This window comes from Balaenoptera borealis (genome assembly GCF_965194805.1).
Source record: "Balaenoptera borealis genome assembly, chromosome: 8".
NCBI lineage: Eukaryota > Metazoa > Chordata > Mammalia > Artiodactyla > Balaenopteridae > Balaenoptera > Balaenoptera borealis.
In genome coordinates, this window is record NC_138865.1 from 29813341 (window position 1) to 29836500 (window position 23160).

The window sequence follows — 23160 nt, forward strand, 5'->3', positions numbered from 1 at the left end:
TACAGCCACTAACGATCTGCAAAACAAACAAATAAACAAACAAACAACCCCACACCCTAGCAACTCTCAACCTTGGATCAAACTACAATATGTTGGAAGAGGTATTACTGAAAAGAGCTTGAAAGGGCAGCCTAAAAGGCAGAGGGTACAGAACATGGGCCATGTCCCTGTAAAGGGGACATGGTTCATAATATTGTGAATCAAGGGGCTGGTTCACAATACTGGTTATGATGTTCAAAACTGTCAATCAAAGACAGGTGCATTATTATATATTTGCTTGTTGCTATTGCTTTTCTGATTAGAAGATACAGAGTCACGTTAGGTAACTTCCATTTAATTTAATATTTATTTTCATTTTATATCCAGGTCACATTTTCTACATTAAAATATAATCATGCTGACTCCCCCCACCCCCTACACCCTCAGAGAAAAAAAGTGAAGAACTTTACACAACTTGAAAGAAAGATGGAATGCACAGAGAAGTTGCTACTGCACCCAAGTAACAAAGAACACAGAGAGACCAAACAGTAGACATGTCAGAAGTGCACAGAAGACAGCTCAGGGCTCGCAGCAGGAAAGAGGAGGAATTAAAAGACTAAAGCTTTTAAATGCTATCACTTGTGCCACAAGATTACCCTGAAAAGGCAGATAGGTCAGAAAGCAGGACCAAATAGGGGATTTTCCAAAGGCTGCTATCTAACAGAGTTTAAAATATCCATAGATTATATATATATATAAAAGATTCCATACACAGAAGAGCTTTCTCTTCCCCACCTTGCCTTTAGCATCCGGTCAACACTTTAGAAACTTAAAACCACTGTTAGCATGTCCGAATGTAGAACCAATATAGGTTTTTTCTTTCTTAAAAAATTGTATCCCAACTCTTTCCAACCAAGAATTCTATTAATTATTTTCATTATGATTCCTCTGCATGGAAACCCAGTAAGGGATCATCAAGACAGGGCATCTCACTACTATCAGATCAATGCCAGTTGGGCAAAAGCTGCATGATTCTGTGTTACTCAGAGGGAGGGAGAACAGTAAGACACAGGAGTTGAAACTTATGCGCACCAAAGAGGAAAAGGAAACTCCTTTTCTAACCTATTCATTAAATAGGAAACAGCAGGTGGACAGGAAAAGCCGTCTGCTTAGAGCAGACCCAGAGGCACACCAAAGTCTAAAAACAAGCGCTCAGGAAAGCGTCTCGGCTAGGAGAGGAAGCGTCTTTCAGACCCTATCTTGTCCCTAGTTTGGAGATCAAAGCATTGTAACTTCAGATAGTGATACTCTGGAGGGGGTGGACAGGGAAGGTCTGAGAGACCCAAATAATGAGGACACTAGGCAGCTAACTACACCACTACGTACAAATACACACATCAGTAAGAAAACTTCACCTCCAACCCTCAGCTACTTTAAACAAAGCACTGCAGTTCCAGGTTTTCGGAACAGGGGATATTTTAAAGTCTGTTAGCAGTTTAAAACATTGCAACACTGGCACAATATGTTACCTATTCTTTGTTTTTAATTACAGGGTAACACAGTAAACTCCAACACAAAGGTGGGGATGGGGGAGTGCAAAAGGAATAAAGAAAACAGAACCAGTATTTCACAAGAGCATCGAGCCAGCGATGAAGTAGCAGCTAATGCTTTGCAGAGCCTCGAGGGTAGAATTCGCTCAAGGTGCTCTGAGGGATTCTCTTCAGCATTTCTTTGGGGAAGATTCGGAGCAGTTGCCAGCCAATGTCCAAAGTCTCATAGACAGTGCGGTTTTCGTAAGGACCTTACAAAAAATTGAGATTAGATGAATAAAGGCCAAGTACTTCCAACTTATCAGCGTTATTCAAAATTTATTGTTATGGGTCTAGCACTGTGAGCATGAAATATAAAAAAGAAACACAAAGCAGTCAGGTCTCCCAGGACTGGATGTGACCAAATGTGGAAATGAGGGTCTAGACAGTAAGTACCCCTGGGAATCAGAGAAAAGCGAGAAAGCCCGCAGGCGAGACGTTGGGCGCGTGCGTGCGTGCGTGTGTGTGTGTGTGTGTGTGTGTGTGTGTGTGTTTAACAACGGGTGGGATCTAAAAACACTCCATGGAATAATGGCAACTAGACCCAGAGTTTTGTCCAGAGAGTAGTGAGAAAAGCAGTTTCCCAGCAACACAGGCTGACCTGAAGGAGGCTAGTACAGATACTTAGAAGGCCTTAAATGCCAATTAAGCACCTGAATAGGTCCACGTAAAAGTTTTCAAACTTGTTATTGCTATTATTATTTTTAATAGCAGCATCATTCTTATCCTGCAAATAAATCTCATTTTTTAACTAAGGAGTTAGAGTGGCTAGAGTTCTGCATTCTTTTCTCTACCAGAATAATTTTTATCTTTTTAAGATATTAAGGTTCTGCATAAATTTTTTTTTTTTTTTTTTTTTAGAAAACCCAACAATCATATGTTGTGGGGATTTTAATGGTACTTAAAAAATGTATCACACACGGGGCTTCCCTGGTGGCGCAGTGGTTGAGAATCTGCCTGCCAATGCAGGGGACACGGGTTCGAGCCCTGGTCTGGGAAGATCCCACATGCCGCGGAGCAACCGGGCCCGTGAGCCACAATTACTGAGCCTGCGCGTCTGGAGCCTGTGCTCTGCAACAAGAGGTAGCAATAGTGAGAGGCCCGCGCACTGCGATGAAGAGTGGCCCCCGCTTGCCACAACTAGAGAAAGCCCTCGCAGAGAAACAAAGACCCAACACAGCCATAAATAAAAATAAATAAATAAATTAAAAAAAAAAATGTATCACACAAATAGAAAAGCGCACAAATCCTAAGTGTGCAGCTGATGCATTATTCCAAAATAAACACATCGTTTGTAAGTATCAGTGAGGTCAAAAATAGAGTTTACCAGCATTAGCAGGGGTGGTAGGGAAGAGACCAAACAAAACAGCTTGAAAGCCCTACACATGCTATGTAATAAAAACCATTATAGACTTTTTAACAGAAGGACAATCAATAAAATTAATACTAAATTTACCCCGGCAATGGCACATAGCGAGTCAGGGAGACTGGTGAAGATGCTGGCACTAACGGCCAAGGATGATGGGACAAAGGTCTGGACTAGGTCTTGGGACACAAAGAGTGGTCAGAGATCAGCAGCTTCAACATCGCCCAGGAACTTGTCAAAATACAGGCTCTCTGGCCCCACCCACACCTACCGAATCAGAATCTGCACTTCAACAAGATCCCTGGTAGATTCAAAAGCATATTCAACTTTGAGAAACACTGGCCTAAGTTTTTTTAATAGGAATGAAAAGAGAACAGGATAAGATGTTTCAAAGGAGAACAATGCAAATTAGCAAATATTTGATGACTGGAGAATAAATGAAGAGGCTTAAGAATGCCTAATTCCTGAGCTTGGGCTAACTAGGGTAATGGTCATGCCAGAGGTAGACAGAAATTGAAAAGGGAATTGCTAGGCAGGTGGTCAGTTGGGAAAAGACTTTGGTTCTCACCACGCTGAGCCAGAGAGGATGGTGGCATAAACACAGGCTTCCTAGCTGGAGATGTGGGATTAGAGCTTCAGAAAGAGGGTAAAGGCTCATACATAGCAAGTTAGTCATCAGCATAGGGGAAAAAAAGCACAGAAAGAACAGGTAATGAAGCCTTTGGGAACATTAACAATTAAGAAGCAGGAAGATAAGAAATCAGGAGGATGAAAACAGAGGGACTGGGAAAGTCCAAAACCCCCAAAGCCAGAGGAGAGCATTGCAGAGAGGTTAAGAGCGAGGAGAAGTGGCAATGGAGGTAGGAGAGCAGAAGGCCGGTTGTAAGGAAGATATAAAATAAGACAGGAGCTAAATAAATGGATAAAGAAATTGAAGGTAGAGGGGAAGGAACCAGAGGGCTAAGAACAAAGACATGGCAGGCGGCTGGAAGAACCTCTTCTCTAATCAGAAGGAAACTTGTATGGCGACCAATGTAAATTCTCTCAGACTAGGAAAGAAGTCCTCAAAACTACATATGATGCTGTTTCTATTCATAGGAAAATAGTAATCTTACCCTGAGCAATGAAGTTCCTCTCAAACTTCTGCAGAAATTCCAAGTAAAGCACATCATCTGAGGTAAGGGCTTCTTCTCCAACTACGGCTTTCATGGCCTGCACATCCTTACCAATAGCATAGCATGCATACTAAAGAGAAAAAAAGGTTTACATGAACCTTTATAAATGGTAACGGTACTCTGGGCATTATAAGTGTATTGCTGTAGCTATCTTCACAGTATTTCACATTATTTCCAAACATAATTCACATATGCAAGTATTGGAAAGACTTTATTATACAGCAGTCTCACTAAGGAAGGAGTCTTCAGGCATGCAATACATAGACATTACTAACACTCTACAAAAAATACACTCCCTCAATATATCAATGAGCTTCCATTTTGTAGAGCATTTAAAAATCACAACTTACGCAATAGGAGAAATCCATCTCTAAATTCTATTCAAAAAAAAATATCTGGGTTATCAGTAGGTTTATTTATCATTTCTACTTTAAGGTCAAATGTATTTTTCTTTAATTATGCTTGGTATACAATCTCAGAACTATAGAAACCAAGGATTTCATAGAATATACACAGCTGTATCCCTTAGCGTTCTGGTGATTGCCTAATATGTTAAACAAAAAATTAGTTGGAATAGTCTTTCAGAAATACTCTCTAATAAAGGTTACTAATAAAAACTTAATCGTCTTATGCCTTTTTTATTTAAAAACTACCTCATACAGCATTAGAGGTGGGTTTCAAGCATGTGATCTTTAATCTTTGTCATGAGCAGTTATCCTTATGAAAAAGACTGTTTGGCTCTAATGAATGTTTCTGTATTCCAGTATTCTATATTATATATTCTATATTAAAATTCTACTTTGATGGGGGGAGAAGAAAAGTGATATGGAAGAAAGACAAGAGGTATAAGACAGCAGCATGAACTGAGAAAGTATTCATTTCTTTAAACACAATCCTGGAGAAAACATACGTACCAGCTGGTTAGATACATCGGCGTGATCCTTTCTGGTCATACCTTCTCCAGTAGCAGACTTCATTCACCGAGACAACGAGGGCAGCACATTAATAGGCGGGTAAATCTTGGGTAAAAGGGGAAGGGGGAAAATATTATATTTAAGTACAAAATTCAAGCTTTACTGGTAGTAAAGGAGGATTTTGAAACTCATTTTTATTGCTTAAATTGCATAAAACTGCTACATTTGTTTCCTAGATGATTCCTAATATCTCTTCCTGGTAAGAAAAGGAAGTAAGAAACATTTTACAGGTTAAGATTTCTTTTTGAGAATCAAATCCAAAAAGTAAAATCTACAAAACAGTACAAGATTCTATTAAAAAACTGAATTTTCAACATCTGCCTACAATAGCAAATCCAAATGGTCTTCTGAACTCTGACTCATAAAATCACACATAAAAAGATTAACAATAATTTCACCTAAAAGCTGATATCAGAAGCTGGCATCTACTAAAGAAACAATAAAAAATCTGTTTTTGATTATTCAGTCATAAAAAAGAATGAAATCTTGCTGTTTGCAACATCATGGATGGACCTTTAGGGCACTATGCTAAGTGAAATAAGCCAGACAGAAAAAGATAAATACCATATCATCTCACATATATGGGACCTTATAAAACAAACAAAAAAATGTCAAGCTCACAGATAGAGAACAGACTGGTGGCTGCCTGAGGCAGGGGATGAGTGAGCCAACTGGGTGAGGGAGGTTAAAAGGTACAAACTTCCAGTTATCAAATGAGTAAGTCATGGGGATGGAACTTTCACAGCATGGTGACTATGTACGTTAATAATACTGTATTGCATATTTAAAGGTGGCTAGAAGAGTGGCTCTTCAAAATTCTCATCACAAGAAAAAAAGTGTTGTAACTATGTGAGGTGGTGGATGTTAAGTGGACTTATTGTGGTGATCACTCTGCAACATATACAAACATCAAATCATGACATTGTACACCTGCGACCAATGTAATGTTACGTCAATTATACCTCAATTAAAAAAATTTTAACAATAAAAGACAAAGAAAAAACTCTGAAAAATCTGTTCTTGTATTAATAACAAAAGTGGGTGTGTTTAACAACGGGTGGGATCTAAAAACACTCCACGGAATAATGGCAACTAGACCCAGAGTTTTGTCCAGAGAGTAGTGAGAAAAGCAGTTTCCCAGCAACACAGGCTGACCTGAAGGAGGCTAGTACAGATACTTAGAAGGCCTTAAATGCCAATTAAGCACCTGAATAGGTCCACGTGAAAGTTTTCAAACTTGCTATTGCTATTATTATTTTTAATAGCAGCATCATTCTTATCCTGCAAATAAATCTCATTTTTTTAACTAAGGAGTTAGAGTGGCTAGAGTTCTGCATTCTTTTCTCTACCAGAATAATTTTTATTATTATATATATTATTATTATATGTGACCTGGAGGGAGGCACTCACTCTTTGAGACCTTGTTACAGGGAAGAACCAAATCTGACTACACGGTGGATCTGTTTCTTTGACTTTAACCTTTGCCTTCCGCTGCTTTTGTTCACTAAAAGGATACTGTCTGTACATAATGGCCTGCCTCCTGGAACCCTGCCCCTCTGCCTGAATGTTAAACCAAAGTGCCTTTGTTCAGGGAAACATACGGACTCTGCCCACCTGTGGATGGCTGCAATTAAAAAGAAATTAACACATCCCCTCCCTGAGGCTGGCCATTCCAGGGGATATTCGCAAAACTGATGGCCCTTTTACTTTACCTCCTCATCTCCTCCCCGTCTCTGTGCTATAAAAGAAACTGGCATCCAAACCCCGATAAGATGGTTATTTTGAGACTTTAGTCCGCCGTCTTCTCGGTCTGCTGGCTTTCCGAATAAAGTCGTGTTCTTTCCCTCAGTGCGTCATGTCTGATTTACTGGCCTGTCGTGCGGCAAGCACAGCAAGCTTGGCCTCGGGAACAACCTTCGTTTATCCGGATGCGGGTGCTTTGTACCAGGTGAACTCTAAAGTTTTCCCTTCTGTAGATAAGGTTACCTCAACACGTTCCAGAAGGTAAAAGAATAATCTCTCCTTCTGCTTGATTAAAGTAAGCAAACATCTACCTAAAGTGCACTTAAAATATTTGCTTTCCAGACATTTATGTAATATATTCCGCCATGAAAATCTCAAGTTGTGGTCAATGTGTTGGAAAAAGTATGCACTTAATCAGTATTTCCAGTTTGGGTTTATGGCCTCTTGGTGGAAGCAAGTCAGGAGAGTCAAAAGCAGAAAGAGATAACCATCTCCGTGTGTCCCACCACCTTCTCCTACAGCAAGAGGGAACCCACCTGCCCCATGGCTGAGCACAACTACACCACACAGGAACTCCCAGCGCCTGGCCCTGAAATCATCCGAAACCCAGGGCCAATGCAGATCTGTGAAACTGGGTCCTAAATGCTGCTTTTAATTGACATGCTTTTGTTATCTGTATTGTTTAGACAGCTGCAACGTAAGCATGATAGAAACATTGTTGAAATCAAGTCTTTTTCAAACACATTGCTAAAGTTATAGGCTTTTACTTTTTTTTTTCCCTCCTGCTTGAAATATTATTAATCTAGGATGGAACACAGCTCACCCTTCCTGTGCAGCAAAAGTACAGCTCAAGTTTCTCAATACTCTTTCTTTCCCAATCTTTCTAAATGATCAGGAAGAAAACATTTTAGAAGACATCTGGGAACATATCTTTTGCTGGCAAAGATGTTGAAAACAGAGAAAAAGTCAGAAAAAAATTACTTCCAATGACATCAAGACCGTATTTTGAAATTGTTACCGACCAGGGTTCTTGGCGTCCTTAAACAATAAAAATTGATCAAAGGCCAGACAAGAAATTCAGGCAAGGCTTTATTGGGGCCCCTGCTGCAGCACGGGGGCGCGAGAACAAACAACAGGATCCTTTGCTTGCGTGCTCCCTAAGCGGGGGCGAGCTTGCTGCTTATATGGCAGTGGTCCCCAAACCTTTTTGGCACCAGGGACAGGTTTCATGGAAGACCATTTTTCCACGGACCGGCAGGGGGTGGCGTGGGGGGGATGTTTCAGGCAGTAATGTGAGCGATGGGGAGCAGGAGGTGAAGCTTTACTCGCTCCCCTGCCACTCACCTCCTGCTGTGCAGCCTGATTCCTACCAGGCTGCGGCCTGGGGGTTGGGGACCCCTGTTATATGGCGTGAGGGCAGGGGTGTGTCCAGGGTTCGGGCCAGAAGGGTGGCTTAGGTGGTTTGCCCACCGCTTAGGTGGTGTTGTGTGCAGGGGGCACGTGCAGTACCCTGCTTTTGCTCTGGGATCTTCAAAAGTGGCAGTTGGGTTTTTTGGTCTCTTTGTATCTTTTGTCCAGAATTTGCCCCAACTGGGCATGCACGTCGTTATTTTTAGTCCCATACAGTTTCTTTGTTATTTTGTTGCTCGAGGAGAGGTGTGTCGAGGTGCAAGCACTGCAACACTGCAGCAAAGGGTCCCAGGTCCCAGCCTGTCTCAAAATCAATATATGGCTGTTGAAAACAATACTAGAACACTGCAAATAAAAGTATGTTATTTGATACATGGCACAAATTTAGTTCTGACAAATGAATTGGCTTCTAAACTTCAAGAGTAACACAAAAGAAGAAAATGAAGTATGGTTAGTGTTATTAAGGAATGCCTCAAAGGAGTGCTGGGTAGTGGGCATATTCTATTAGCAGCTTCAAGGAATTAAATAAATCAATGAAATTAAAGGAATTAAAGTATTTAACTGTGAGTCTAGACTGTTTCAGGACTACTGGGAGAATAGCACTAACCCAGTGGCCTCCTGTATATGTTGAAAATAGTAATATGCAAATTGGGTCATTTGTACAAAATTTAGGAAGATTTCTCATTAAGAAGTTCCATTGACTTAAAGTGATACCAATATGTGTTTAGTTCAACATTAAACTACTTCAAATGGTAGGGAATTCCTTTAACCTACTGTTATGTTGAAGCCCTAACCCCCAGTACCTCAGAATGTGACTGTATTTGGAGAAAGGGTCTTTAAAGAGGTGATTAAGGTAAAAGGAGGCCATTAGGGTGGGTCCTAATCCAATCTGACTGGTGTCCTTACTAGAAGAGGAAATCTGGACACAGAGAAGCACCAGGGAAGTGTGCACACGGAGAAAGACCATGTGAGGACACAGCAAGAAGACAGTCATTTGTCAGCCAGGGAGAGAGGCCTCAGAAGAAACCAACCCTGCCAACACCTCGATCTGGGACTTCTAGCTACCAGAACTGTGAGAAAATAAATTTCTGTTGTTTAACCGTCTGAATGTGGCATTTTGTTACTGCAGCCCGAGGAAAATAATACTCTTAGCTTCTGGATTGGCCTGTGGTGGCCTTGCTGAGTGACTTGGATCGGTGAGTCCCTTACAGCTCAGCCACAATCCGTTATACTCATGACCCTCAGGGTCTCACAAGGTTTGTATGCTAGGTGGGTGCCATGTTCGCTACCACTCTCTAAGTCTGCCTGCCTTATTTTCAAAGTAGTTTAAGTTTCTCCTCAGACCATCACTGACCAGTCTAGTTCTGGCAAGCAGAAGGCACTCGGTGGCATTGTTGAAATTCAGGAAGTTTTCAAGTTTAATTGTGTCTGCCAGTTGAATTCCCGGAAGAGTATGTGTCTGAGAAGGACCACGATGGTACCTCCTAGCTAACTCAGACCATCCTTAACCACATTCCACACCGTCCGTGCCTAACAGACACTTGTTCACTGACTCAATTTTCAGGGCCAATTGGTCATTTCTAGGCCTTTCCATTCTTTCTAGCGCAGGCTCCTTGTTTTCTCCTATAGAGGGGGCCAGTTCAGAGGTGTTCTCTATGAGTCATCGCTCTTAAGGACTCAGGGAAATTACCCTGAGTCCTTATTTTTGAAATGTGGCATCACTTATTTTTGAAATGGGACAGATTAAGCGCCTTACTAGGGAATGACCATTTCTTAGGTAATGAATGAAGGGCCTTGGTCGTGCCCTCCTCGGGAGCAGAGCCTCCAGAGCTTCAGAAGGACTTGGTGTGTTCTGTCCACCTTAGCGCAGGACCATGCTGGTATTTTCATGTAAGAAACTAAGGGTGTTAAATCAGATCATCTTATTAAAATAATAGAATATAAGATTGAAGGTAAGAAAGACTGAAGGAAAGGAAGAAAAAAAATCAGAACCAAAAGAGATAACAGTGATAACATCCGCAGGCCTGAGTCACCATCCTGAGAAAGGCTTGCTGGTGTCTAGGAACCTGAATTTTGGGAGGGCTTTCACCACTCCCAGAATTGATAAGAGTGGCTCACTGCTGCCTAAGATGTTTATGCAAACAATGTGGTTGGTGCTGAACACTTGCTTTCCTTCTGGAATCTGGGATTTTGATATGTACCAGGGAGGGGATGCCTACATGACCATCCCCCATAAAAGCCTGGGCTCCTAGGCTGAGGCTAAGCTCCCCTCGTTGGCAACATTTCACACATGTTGTCCTCATGGCTGGAGGACTTAAGCGTGTCCTGTGTGGTTCCACTGGCAGAGGACTCGAGGGAGCTTGCCTCTGGTTTCCTCCAGACTTTGGTCCACTTGCCTTTTCCTTTGTTGACTGTACTTTGTGTCCTGCTGCTGTAATAGATCACAGCTGTGAATATAACGCTAGGCTGATTCCTGTGAGTCCTTCCAGTGAATCATGGAGCCTGGGAGTGGCGTGGGGGACCCCAATACAGGAGTGATCACGGAGAACTGCCAGAGGCAAAGAACCCAGAGTGGAATGCAGCCTGGAGACATTCCCTATAGGACACAAGTCACCTCCATGAGAACTGCACAGAACAAGCTCTTAACATAGCGTCCTCCTTTCCACCTGTCACAGATGGGCCTTTCATAATAACAGGAGATCTGTTCTGCATTTCCACACTTTCAAGTAACAATCACAGGTCACAGGAAGACGCGTGACACAACATACTTATATATTCCAAGCGCTTTATCTAGTAACAGGGCAACTCTACGAGGCTTTCTCAAGATTTGGCTCTTTCGGTGATTTCATTGCTTCTGAGAATGAGATTATTATCTTGTGCTCAATAAAACATACAAACAGATAAATGTGTTAATGTCTTTACTAACTGTTAGATTTGGATAGACTAGTATAGGCTATGTGTGGTAGGATTAATTCTTAGATTTGCCAAAGTCCAAAAGAAGAGAACCAGGTAAGCATCAAACTTCACACTTGTCATCACAAGAAAAAGAATGTGTAACAATGTGAAGTGATGTTTGTTAACTAAACTTATTGTGGTAATCATTTCACAATATATACATACATCAGATCATTATGTTGTACACTTTAAACTTACACAATGTCATGTGTCAATTACGTCTCAATAAAACTGGAAAATATATTTCACGCTAATGGTAGACATCTTGAACAAAAATTCCATTTTTAAATAATTTGTGAGGAAGAGTGAAAGCCACTGAACAACTAAACCCTTCTGAGACATTCCGTATGGATTTTTAACCTCTTTCAAGAGGCTAACTGTCCATTTTAATATTAGGGAAAAGTAGACAATCCTGCAACACTGGAATGAAAAATTCCTCCATTCAAAATTTTCTTCTCAAATCAGAATATTTAGATTTATCCTATACTGTGTTTGTAAGGGAAACATACTTACTATCACAAGATTTTGCTCTCCTTTATGCAAAAAATAGTAGCTCTCTTACAGTGTTTGTCACAATTCCGATTTCAGAGGAAGTGTTAACTTAAATAGGATTTAGCCAAATATGTTTAAAAATAGGTCAAGATCGGGACTTCCCCGGTGGTCCAGTGATTAAGACTTTGCCTTCCAATGAAGGGGGTGCAGGTTCAATCCCTGGTCAGGGAGCTAAGATCCCACATGCCTCAGGGCCAGAAAAGCAAAACAGAAAACAGAAGCAATATTGTAACAAGTTCAATAAAGACTTTAAAAATGGTCCACATCAAAAAGCTCTTTAAAAAAAATATGTCAAGATCAAACAGCTGTTTTGAAACTAATTGTGTATTTAAAGCTGTTTTGGTAGTTTTAGTGACAAAATAGAGATGCTTTTTTCTCAGCATTTTAAATTTGAGTTAGCAATACTGTTAAACCAAAATGATTAGGGTCATACGGTTCACACTGTAATTTCAAAATTAACTCTCACACAAGAGAAGTTAATCTTAGAATAGGACAAAGAAATATATATTTGAAAACTAAGTTTAAGTAAATGTGAAATAAGTCCTTTGCAACATGTAATTGCCATTTCAGAAGAAAAGTAAAAGGCTGTGTGTTAGTCAGAGCAGAGGTAAGACAATTCTCCATGGGTTTCTCACATTTCTGCACATCTTACAAACAGAAGCACCGACAGCCCTTTATTCTCAGCTATCTTGCCAAGGATGTTTAGATAGAAAACAGCCTTGTAAGATAATGTCTTCTTCCAGAGGTAAGGGCAAGCATGCTTCCCTCCCAAAAGATTCTGATGCCCTGAACTCTTGTATTATAACCCACTGTGTGTGCAGGCATCCATCCGGGCCTATCCACACAGCCCCTGTGTGACTCAGGGTCAAGGAGAACCAAGGCAAATATTCGGATGCCCATGCTGGCTGCAGTGGTTTATGAGTAACCAAGTAAGTAATAGAGTCCTTTGTTTCTGACCCATAAGTCTTCTGTCTTCTACCTGCATCCATGGAAAACGGCAGCTTAACTTGTTGCAAATAGGGCAAAATCTCAGATACTCCAAAGTTCTGGATGGAAAGATTAAAGTTCATCTCTCAGAAGACTTACTATAGAATGCATATGAAAAGGTCTATGACTAAATAATCTATTTATTTCAGGTCACTATGCAAACATTTATATATTTTAACAGATTGATCTGCTCAATATGTTAAAATATATATGTATGTTTGTGCTCTTTTGTTTTTTATTGATGCATGATTAGAAATTCTTCTTTGTTTCCTTTTTAAAAATGGTATGTATTGCATTGTTTTTTGATAGAAAATAACAATGAAAAAAAATGTAGTCTGTGGTCTCACTAGTCAGAAAATCCCTGGTGAAATAAAAAATAAATAATAGATATAGGCACACTTGGCTAGAAAATTCAAATAGTACAGAAAAGCTTAAAGAACACAGAAGCCACTCTTTCCCCCAGCACCAACTTAACCATTTTTATGGTTTATTAAAATTGTCTGGGCTTCCCTGGTGGCGCAGTGGTTGACAGTCTGCCTGCCGATGCAGGGGACACGGGTTCCAGCCCTGGTCTGGGAAGATCCCACATGCCGCGGAGCAACTAGGCCCGTGAGCCACAACTACTGAGCCTGTGTGTCTGGAGCCTGTGCTCTGCAACAAGAGAGGCCGCGATAGTGACAGGCCCGCGCACCGCGATGAAGAGTGGCCCCCGCTCGCCGCAACTGGAGAAAGCCCTCGCACAGAAACGAAGACCCAACACAGCCAAAAATAAATAAATAAATAAATAAATAAATAAATAAATAAATAAAAATGAATATCTGCTTAAAAAAAATTGTCTTTTACTTCTGCATTTACTGCTTCCCATAAATCCTTTCTTTTCAGATTTTCTGGTAGGAAAGTCCACAATCGAAGACAGGGAAGGCATCAGGTTCCTGGTTTAGGCACGGCGGCCACCATCCCTCTGCCATGAGATCCTTCTCATCATTAACAATGTTCTAGGGAAGCTGCAGCTTAGGTTCCAGGCACTGGGGGAAACGTAAGCAAATACTTCCTCCTTCCTCTTCCCAACAGGGAAGTGTGCTGGGCCCACAAGACTCCAGTCCCTGTCACCTGGGGACACCCTCCCCTTTTCTCTTCCAAAAGGGAAAGAGAAAAAGACCTACCATGGCCATAGTTAATCTTCTGAAGAGCAGATCAGGAGCTTATTTTTGCTTTAACCATTTAGAAGCAGGATCAACTGAAGTCACTACTGTGAACTGATTACCATTCATTTTTAATTAAAATGTGACATAATAAAAAGCATGCATCTCGTTAACTATATGTCACATTTGCTCAGCTCTAAATTTTGCTACACCATATTCTATTCATGTAATTTCAGTCTTTGAGTTTGTTTCTGCAGTAAAATTTCCACCTACATAAAATTTTACAGAATTGAAGAAACATGTTATGTGTACAGCCAGATCTTTATCATTTCAAAATGTTTATATCCATACTTCAGTATGCTTTGATGATCTTATTTTTAACCTCAGAGTACAGGTTGGACTCTTTAGATATGCAGATTAATCTATGATCTTGTGATTTCAGAGTCACAGGCAATGATGGTATCATTCACCAACCAATTGCTAGTGTCAGGAAGCAGACTTTTCTTCTGCCCTATTAGGTTTAGTAATTAGGGGCCTGCAAATTAAAATGACAAAAGATAGTTTAACAGGAGAAGAAGTTTATTCATATATATGGGAGCTAACGAGAAGTAACTATCTCACTAAATGTTTAAAGTTAGAGGTTTATATATCTAACTTAGCAGAGAAAAGGAAAGTGGAAGAAAGGACTTCTATTCTTTTAGAAGAATAAATGAACGATAAGTAATTTTGTGATTATTTTGTGTCTGCACGTTCAAGGGGTCTTTCCTTCTTCTATGCGAATCTCCCCAGAGAGGGGATTTGTGGTAGGTTTACTCTTGAGTTCTCTCCTGGGAGTAGACCTGTCTTGAAGAGGGAATCATAGAAGCCTCATTTCTCAGAAATGTCTGCTTTTAGTCAAATAAGGAAAGCTCTTTCTGCATCTGTTGATTCCCAAATGTTTTGAGATTAAAATAATCTCCATACCAACTCTGAGGGTCAAACTGGGTCTCTAGGCATTCCTCCCTATATGTCCTCACTTGTAATGCTGTGAGGCAGTGCCTACTCTACCTTGTACAGATAAGGAAACTGGCTCAGAAGGACTCAGTTACCTGCCCCCGGTGAACAACTAGCCAGTTTCAGAGCTGGATTATTACAAGGGACATCTGAATCCATAGCCCAGCCTCTTAGCCCTTTGAGACATGATCACTCAAGAGATCTTAGAGGGCTTCCCTGGTGGTGCAGTGGTTAAGAATCCACCTGTCAAGGCAGGGGACACGGGTTCGAGCACTGGTCCGGGAAGATCCCACATGCCGCAGAGCAACTAAGCCCGTGGGCCACAGCTACTGAGCCTGTGGGCCACAACTACTGAAGCCCACATGCTTAGAGCCCGTGCTCCGCAACAAGAGAAGCCACTGCAATGAGAAGCCCGTGCATTGCAACGAGGAGTAGTCCCAGCTGGGTGCATCTAAAGAAACCCCATGGGTGGCAACAAAGACCCAACACAGCCAAAAATAAAATAGAACAACAACGAACGTTTAAAAAAAATAAGAGAGATCTTAGAGCTCATGTGATCCAACCCTCTTTATGCTATTGAAGAAATTTGTTTACCTCACTGTCAATCACTAAATGGGGGGTCTTGGACAATTTTCTCAGCCCATTTGTGTCCCGGTTTTTCCATCTGTAAAATGATTACAGTACTCACTTCAGAAGCATGCTTTGAGGAACAGTGCCAGGCACATAGTAAGTGCTAAGCATCTGCTCTTATTATTATTTACTTTATAGACATCAACGCATTCTTATAAAATATTCCAAGACTAAGTGTACAGAGTAAAACATGTAAATCATCTCTTACCCACCTGCCCACCCTCTTCCCAGGGGTCACCATCAGTGGATGTGTTTCTAGTCCTTTACCATCATCGTCATACATATTTTTAATCTGTGCAAACACTCATGAGCTGTCTTCATGCATTTTAACAGAAATGGAATCATATTTTGCAAATTATTCTCCAACCTCCTGTTTCCATTTAAACCACTCAAGTCTTATAGATCTTTCCATGTCAGAACATCTCAGTGTTGCTCATTCTTTTTTAACAGCTGCATGGTGTTATACTGAATGGACTTAAAATGATGTACCCTTCTGATACTGATAAGCTTCTAGGCAGTTGTGGGGCTTTTGGTTTTGTTTTTTTCATGTAGCTAGACAAGCCCTTAGTGATTATAGACATGTGGAAAAGCTAAAGAGAGCATGTTGTTCCAGAAAAGTTCACATTAATATACAGCAGAGACTTCTTCTCTCATGATTGGCTTCTTGTCTCTCCAGCTCTGATAGATAATATCATCTAAACAAACATTTGGGGTTTTTTTTTACCCATTTCTAGTGGGGCTGCACTTTTGGTTCCCTAACAACTTGCAGCTTCTGATCTGGACAGAGTGAAGAACAAAAATAAAGGTGATGGTGGAGCTTGTGCCTAGGATGACACCCACTGGACTGAGATAATGAAACAGCCACTGAATGAGGCACGTTTGACCCTGGGGATGTCAGAGGTTTCTAAGGGAGCTTTTAATGGGCTAGTATCACAGGGTCACTTTTTAAAAACAGGTTCTACTTAAGTTGGACTGCATCTTTCTTTCTACCATCCTAGTTTCCTTCCAAACCAACGGGATGACAAACCATGCTACAATAACATGAACATGTCGGTTGACATGAGGGAGTAGGGAGTTGACCCTTATCTGGGGAATTCTGAAATAGAGACTCCTGGAGGCACTATTTCTACCTGAATGTTTTGCACACTGCTAACTAATCACTTCTTAACTGCATGAGAGAGGAGTTTTTCTATGTACCATTTCAAATCAGAATCCGATGGTATTTTACCATTAGGCAACAAAAGATCATCAGTTTCCAAAATTTAGTGAAATTTACAATAATTGAAAAAAAATTTTGTGCTAGCAAAAGTATCCAAGAGAGAAGAATCCAAGCCAGGAGCAAATATATTATCAAATTATTCATGAAATAATAATGATAATGATGTTGTGTGTTTGTGGAGAGCTTCCCATAAATGACGCCCTGAGCCAAGCACTTGGCTTAGATCACCTCACTTAATTGTCTCGACAGCGTAATCACTCTCACCTAAATATGAATTCAATCAGTCTGACTGGTTGAAATGCAAGGAAGAGTTCACTGATGTTCCCTGGTGTATAAAGAAAACTGCTTGTTATTACTTCTCTTCTGGATTATTTCACAGACATTAGATCGAAGTTTTAGAAGAAAATTCCCCATTTTAGTTTAGCAGATCTTCCCCTGTTTTTATCATGTCTTAGCTATAAAAATTTCAGAAATGCAAATATATAATGTAATATAATATACTCTTTACAAATAAGTAAAAGCAAAGATTTATCTCATTCACAAAAATGCTAAAAAGCAAGATAGCAGAATTAATGCTTTAAACTTAACACCTGACTACTACAGGCTACTACAGATGAATAAACGTCTATAGAAGACAAACTACAGGGACTCCCCTGGTGGCGCAGTGGTTAGGAGTCTGCCTGCCAATGCAGGGGACACGGGTTTGAGCCCTGATTCACGAAGATCCCATGTGCTGCAGAGCAACTAAGCCCGTGCGCCACAACTACTGAGCCTGTGCTCTAGAGCCCGCAAGCTCTGCAACATGAGAAAGCCACCGCAATGAGAAGCCCGCGCACTGCAACGAAGAGTAGCCCCCGCTCGCCTCACTATAAAGGACTATATGATGAACAGCATCAAATTTATAATCACTGGGCAAACCATGAGGTACGATTTGAAATATACTAGAAATGGTCAGTGTCTTTCAAAATATCCCTTCTAGTCTTCCCCATAGTGTCTAAGGGGCCACCATGGCATCGAAATATTGATTTACTGTGAATCTCAAAGACTTTCCAATCTTAAGAAGTGTCTTTCTGAAATGGAACTACCCTTTGTGGCATTCTTTTTTAAAAAAAATTAATTAATTATTTATTTTTTAAAATCGATCTTTATTGGAGTATAATTGCTTCACAATACTGTGTTAGTTTCTGTTGTACAACAAAGTGACTCTTTGAAGTCAGGGTCTCTCATCCGTTTATTCATCCAACAATATTACTTGAACCACAATTGCCAGCAGGCGCCGTGTAAGGCTCTGAAGAGGATGGGAGACAGAGGCAGTGCTTTCCTAGGAAAGCTCACATTTTCACCTCCTTTATTCTCACCTGAGAGCAGCTGACACAGAAAGAGCAGGAGAAAATGTTGATGTCTGAGTAGGTAAGAGAGAAAGGACAGCACACTCTCTTTGACCGCCTTACTATGAGCTGCCATGGGCTGGCTCTGTGGACAGAACGTAAAACATGTGGCAAGACTGTGCTGGGGTAAGTGGTTTCTACATGGACTATTTCTAAGACAGTGTTATGCTCTTACAATTTCTCACTTTCATTGTATAACTGTCTCTGCTCTGAGTACATTTCAGAGAAAAATCTTAGGTGAGCATTCAAGTAAAGCAATGACAATGTACTGCAGTGTGATCAAGCGGGTATTTTAGCGATTTATAATTGTGCCTCTAACATATAAAATGCTCTACACTTCACAAGTTGGACTTGTTAGGAGGCAGATAAATTCATGAATGTGTGCAGTCTCTATTATATTTCTATCCTGGACTACTTTTCTTAAAGATTTTTATAGCTGCATAGGAGGTGATTTTAAGAAAAATACTTTGACTACTTTTTTCATGTTAAATACTCACTACAAATATTGTAGGAATATTCAAAGATAGAATTCTCCTGTTCACCTCCTGTCTTGAAGAAGCTTTTACTTTGTGTTTTTCAGTGACATAAAGTCTCTTTGACTTTGTGTTTGAAAGTGACATAAGTGTGGTAGGTGTCCTGATACAAGGATGGCATTTTCGGTTCCGTGCCTGTCTCTCAAAGGTTCAATGAAGCACAGAGGAGCAGGTGACTTCCTTACTGTTTCTGTGTGGGCTCTGCCTGTCCCATCACTGAGTCTGCCTGTCATCCTCGTGCAGATGGGCAGGCAGTTTACAGGCCCCACGGGGTCTGTGTCCTGGCTTCAATGTTGGACCCATTAGGAGAGCCCTGGGGGACCATATGAGTTGCCCGCAGGGTCCTACCTGAGCTCAGGGGAGCAAAGGGGGAGATTGAGGGCAGTGAGAGCGCTCAGCACCGCTGCCCCTGGGCTCCCTCCCTGGAGGTAGTGATGAATGCCCAGACCTAAGAGCCTTCTGTCCATGTTTGCTGCACATATAAACTTAGTGAGGCAGTGATGAATTTGTGGAGAAAACAATATTTTTTTAAGTCCAAAGAACTAAATTAGAGTTCCTGACCTGTTGTGATTCCAACTTTGTATACATCTCTTAATCTCCATGAACCTCCATTTTTCTGTGCAAAAGAGAGGTAACAGTGATTGCCCTGACTACCTCCACGATGGAAGATGTATTGGTGTTTTACGTACAGTGAAAAACTATACAGGAGTTCCATGGCCGATGGTTTGTAGAATGAGGCAAGGTAGAATAAAAACAGTGACAGAAGGAACAAAAACAGAAAGACGGGGTGTTCTTTTCTTTTAAACAATAATGAATTCACTGAGGAGTCTGAAAAGCTCCAGGAGCTGGGTGCTGCAGAGCCCAGCAGACACCATGGAAACCTCAGCAGGATGTCCAGTGTTTCAATGTTGCATCACCGTTAACTAATAGGAAGCCAGTTTCCTCTCCCTAACTTTCGGAGAACTAAGGATTGTATATTTTGGAAAATAAGGTTGAAAATGAGAATAAAGAGTTAAGATGATTGGATTGTAAATTTTTTTTTAAATTTCCTATTTTCCTGCTGCCTCAACACCCAGGGGACCAGGTGCGTGGGTGTGCCCAGGCTGGTTCCTGCCGCAAGATTCCCTTTTTGCCCTCCCCGACTGTGACTTAGACATTCCAAGAAACAATGAAATCTCCTCAAGCCTTGTTTCTGCTCCACCCAGACTTGCCCAAGGTCCTCACTCTCTCTCGACTCCCCACCTGCTAGGTGGCTGCTGAATGGTGAGGTGCGCCCTGTCTTCTCCTCTAGGACCTGTGAGTATAATAAACCCTGTAATTTCTTCTGCAGAAATATTGCAGTGGCCCTTAAAGACCCTACAAGGGGGACTTACTCCCCCATTTACAATGATACTGGCAGCAAATGGAATTTTAACTCCAAATGTATGTAGTTTGGGAAAGCTAGATGATTTCCTATACAGACTATCTAGAAGGTTCTGTTGGCTCCTAGACACCCAATAAGCTATTAGAGAGTCTGCTTCCTGGACCTTGGCTCACAATAGCTCAGTTTCTCAGGCCCCATCTTTATTTTCATTCTCCCCATTTACACCGGCGCTTATGACTGTCAGCCATGGTTTATGACTAATAAAACCCTATTGTGTAAAATGCACCAGAGTGAGGACCTTGCACAACAGGTGATTTAGGCATAAGAAGCTATCCTTCTGCTATATTCTTTTAAAATACTGAATCATTTTTTAAAACATGAATTACAAGCTGTCAGGCATGTCAGTCAGATACACGCAGATATGCAACTAAAACTATACAGGCGTATCCTTCAGATGGTTTAGTGCTTACAATTTATTTTTGAAAGACATTTTGTGCTAAGTGAATGTAATCTAACATACAATTTTGGTATGTTTTACAAAAGGGACAATCATACTTCTCATTATTATCATTTAATTAATACGAAAAGAGTTAGTTTGGCTTTTGCTCAATTTTGAATGTGATTTTTAAATCTCATTTTATTAATTTAGATGAACTATAGAACTATGGGGGCTTCCCTGGTGGCGCAGTGGTTGAGAATCTGCCTGCCAATGCAGGGGACACGGGTTCGAGCCCTGGTCTGGGAAGATCCCACATGCCGCGGAGCAGCCGGGCCCGTGAGCCACAACTACTGAGCCTGCGCGTCTGGAGCCTGTGCTCCGCAACAAGAGAGGCCGTGATAGTGAGAGGCCCACGCACCGTGATGAAGAGTGGCCCCCGCTTGCCGCAACTAGAGAAAGCCCTTGCACAGAAATGAAGACCCAACACAGCCATAAATAAATAAATAAATAAATAAATAATAAATAAATAAAATTAAAAAAAAAAACAAAACTATAGTATATCATAGTATCAGCAATTCAGAAATCCTCAATGCAGTTTAACTTTCAACCTGTTCCAGGAGGATTTAAGGGCATCATAATGTCCCAGGGCTGTAAAAATTTGCTTGTGGATGTAGTAACCATACGCTTATCTCACATACAACTTTTCAGTCTTAGAATTAATGGTTTTTGTGAATTAAAAATTATTCTGCAAAAATTAGCATAACTGTCCTTGCCTTTAAGCATCACTCTGGTGAGCTGGTATTAGGAATAATGAGAAGAAACTTGTATCAACCCTGCCCCCCACCACTGGTTAAACTACAATATGCTCTATACACCGTGAATCACTTCTTTTAAGAAAGTTATCTTATGAGATGGCAGCTGCTTATACCTGGAAATGTAGAAAATACTTCACTCACAACGTTTACGGAGACTAACTGATGAGGAAACACCCACGGCAGAGACAAATGAGACGGAGCTGTGCGCTCAGGGATGCACGGGCTGGGATGCAGGAACCGAAACTAGCACCAAGTGGCCCCTGACCTGACGTGATTCTGCAGGGAATTGCAGCAGATACGTTTGCTGGGAAATCAGGCAACGCTCAAGGAGGAGGAGGCTGCAGATTTGTAATTTAATAACGAGGAATTTAAACTGTTGCCACAAGAGGAGGGGCATTTCTGGTAGAGCAAACCTCCATGCAGAGGCCTGGACTTGGAAGAAGGCGGTACACTCTCCGGACAAGCAGGATGCTGGGCGGAACTTGGCTGAAGTTTAGGGAACAGGATGGTGAGAAGAGTCTGGGGAGTCAGGTCAGGGCCACTCTGTGAGGGGCCCTGAGTGTGAGAGTAAGGAAGGGAGACCGCAGTCCCCAGGCAAGGGGGTGCCCAGGGAGGCACGGGGGAGAGGGGGGCATATGCCCACCTTCTCTGGGGGAAGATGCCTCCCCCCTCCCCAGGCCCCACAGGGGTGGGAGGCGAGGCTGGGGGATTTGCTTCAGAACACAGACGGGAATCTACTGTTATAGACTGTATCTGAAATGAAGAAAATTAGTAATCAGTAATGAGTTAAAATAGAGATCATTTCATTTGGAATTAGACAAATCCTTAAAAGGTGCTACATACACATGGAAGTTCATTTATCTTCTGGTGCAGAGTCAGGTTTTGGTTTTAGTTTTGTTTGTTTTCCCTTTTTTCTAACCAGCCACAATGAAATCAGGGCTGGGGTAGAGTTCTCAGTAGCAGTGACTGCATTCCGGAGGGAGGGGCAGTGAGCAGGGTCTCACCTCCTCGCCTGGCACCGAGCTCTCAGGGAGGGCGAGCTCCCTGCCGTCTTCCGCGGTCCTGAGCCCTCGTCCTTCTCCAGCCCGAGGTCAGAGAGGTGAGCGGTCCCTCCTTCCTCAAGGGCACAGCCCTGCCTTCCCCTCCTCAGGAGTGTCTCCTGGGATGAGCCCTGGGTGTGGGGCCCTGAGAGGCTGCCCCCGGCAGCTCCCTGCAGTACTAAGGGCTCCTCCCAGCGTTTGCCAGCAGCTTCCGTGCTGGTGCTTGTTAGGACCGCTGGGCTGGGAGGACGTGACCCACAGAAATGTGTCATTTAGTGAATCCACAAAGTGGCATCACTCAGCCCGGGTTGTTAGGATCACATCCAGATGGCCCTCAGGAAACATCTGATAGAAATTGGTAAGTGTAGGTCACCTGAAATGCACCTAGAGAGAGGAGATCCTGGGGCAGGGAAGGGCTTAGGGGACCGGCAGAGCCAATGATAGCCAGACACAGGATAAGATAAGGCCTGGGTGGGTCAACAGGGAGACATTAGAGGAAGTCATTAAGGGAGCTCAGGGTCAGGTCTGGTTTCTAACTGTGATACTAATTTTTTATCAAATCAAATCCTGGCCATGTACTTCCTATGTGGAGTGAAGGCTGCCTTAGAAACTGGCATGTTTTTATATCTACAGTACTTCTCTCACTTCCTGAACAAGTATTGGCCTGGGAGCACGTCAGTACCCTTTATTTTTGTGGGGTGTCCAGGCATGCAGTGTTCCATTTCCAGCAGCATCGGGAGAGACTGACACCACCCTCAGCAGAGGGAGCAGAGCTGTGTTTGAGGGGAAGCATCTCCAGTTATACAAGGTCAATTGGTTCTCTGTAAAAAGTGACAGTGTCCACGTGCAGTCCTAAGGGCCCTTTGAT

General features: G+C 41.8%; 1 protein-coding gene across 1 annotated transcript in view; it reads right to left on the reverse strand.

Annotated features, from left to right (window-relative positions):
- Window positions 1-323: 323 nt before the first annotated feature.
- Window positions 324-23160, reverse strand: part of LOC309634354 (V-type proton ATPase subunit B, brain isoform-like) — a 38403-nt gene continuing 15566 nt past the window's right edge. Inside the window, exons 2-4 of the mRNA XM_082404307.1 lie at window positions 5024-5128; window positions 4050-4179; window positions 324-1780 (exon numbers count right to left, since the gene is read on the reverse strand). Of these exons, the coding sequence (XP_082260433.1) occupies window positions 1641-1780; window positions 4050-4179; window positions 5024-5086 (333 nt within the window). The 5' untranslated portion in view covers window positions 5087-5128 and the 3' untranslated portion in view covers window positions 324-1640. The remainder of the gene's footprint in view (window positions 1781-4049; window positions 4180-5023; window positions 5129-23160) is intronic.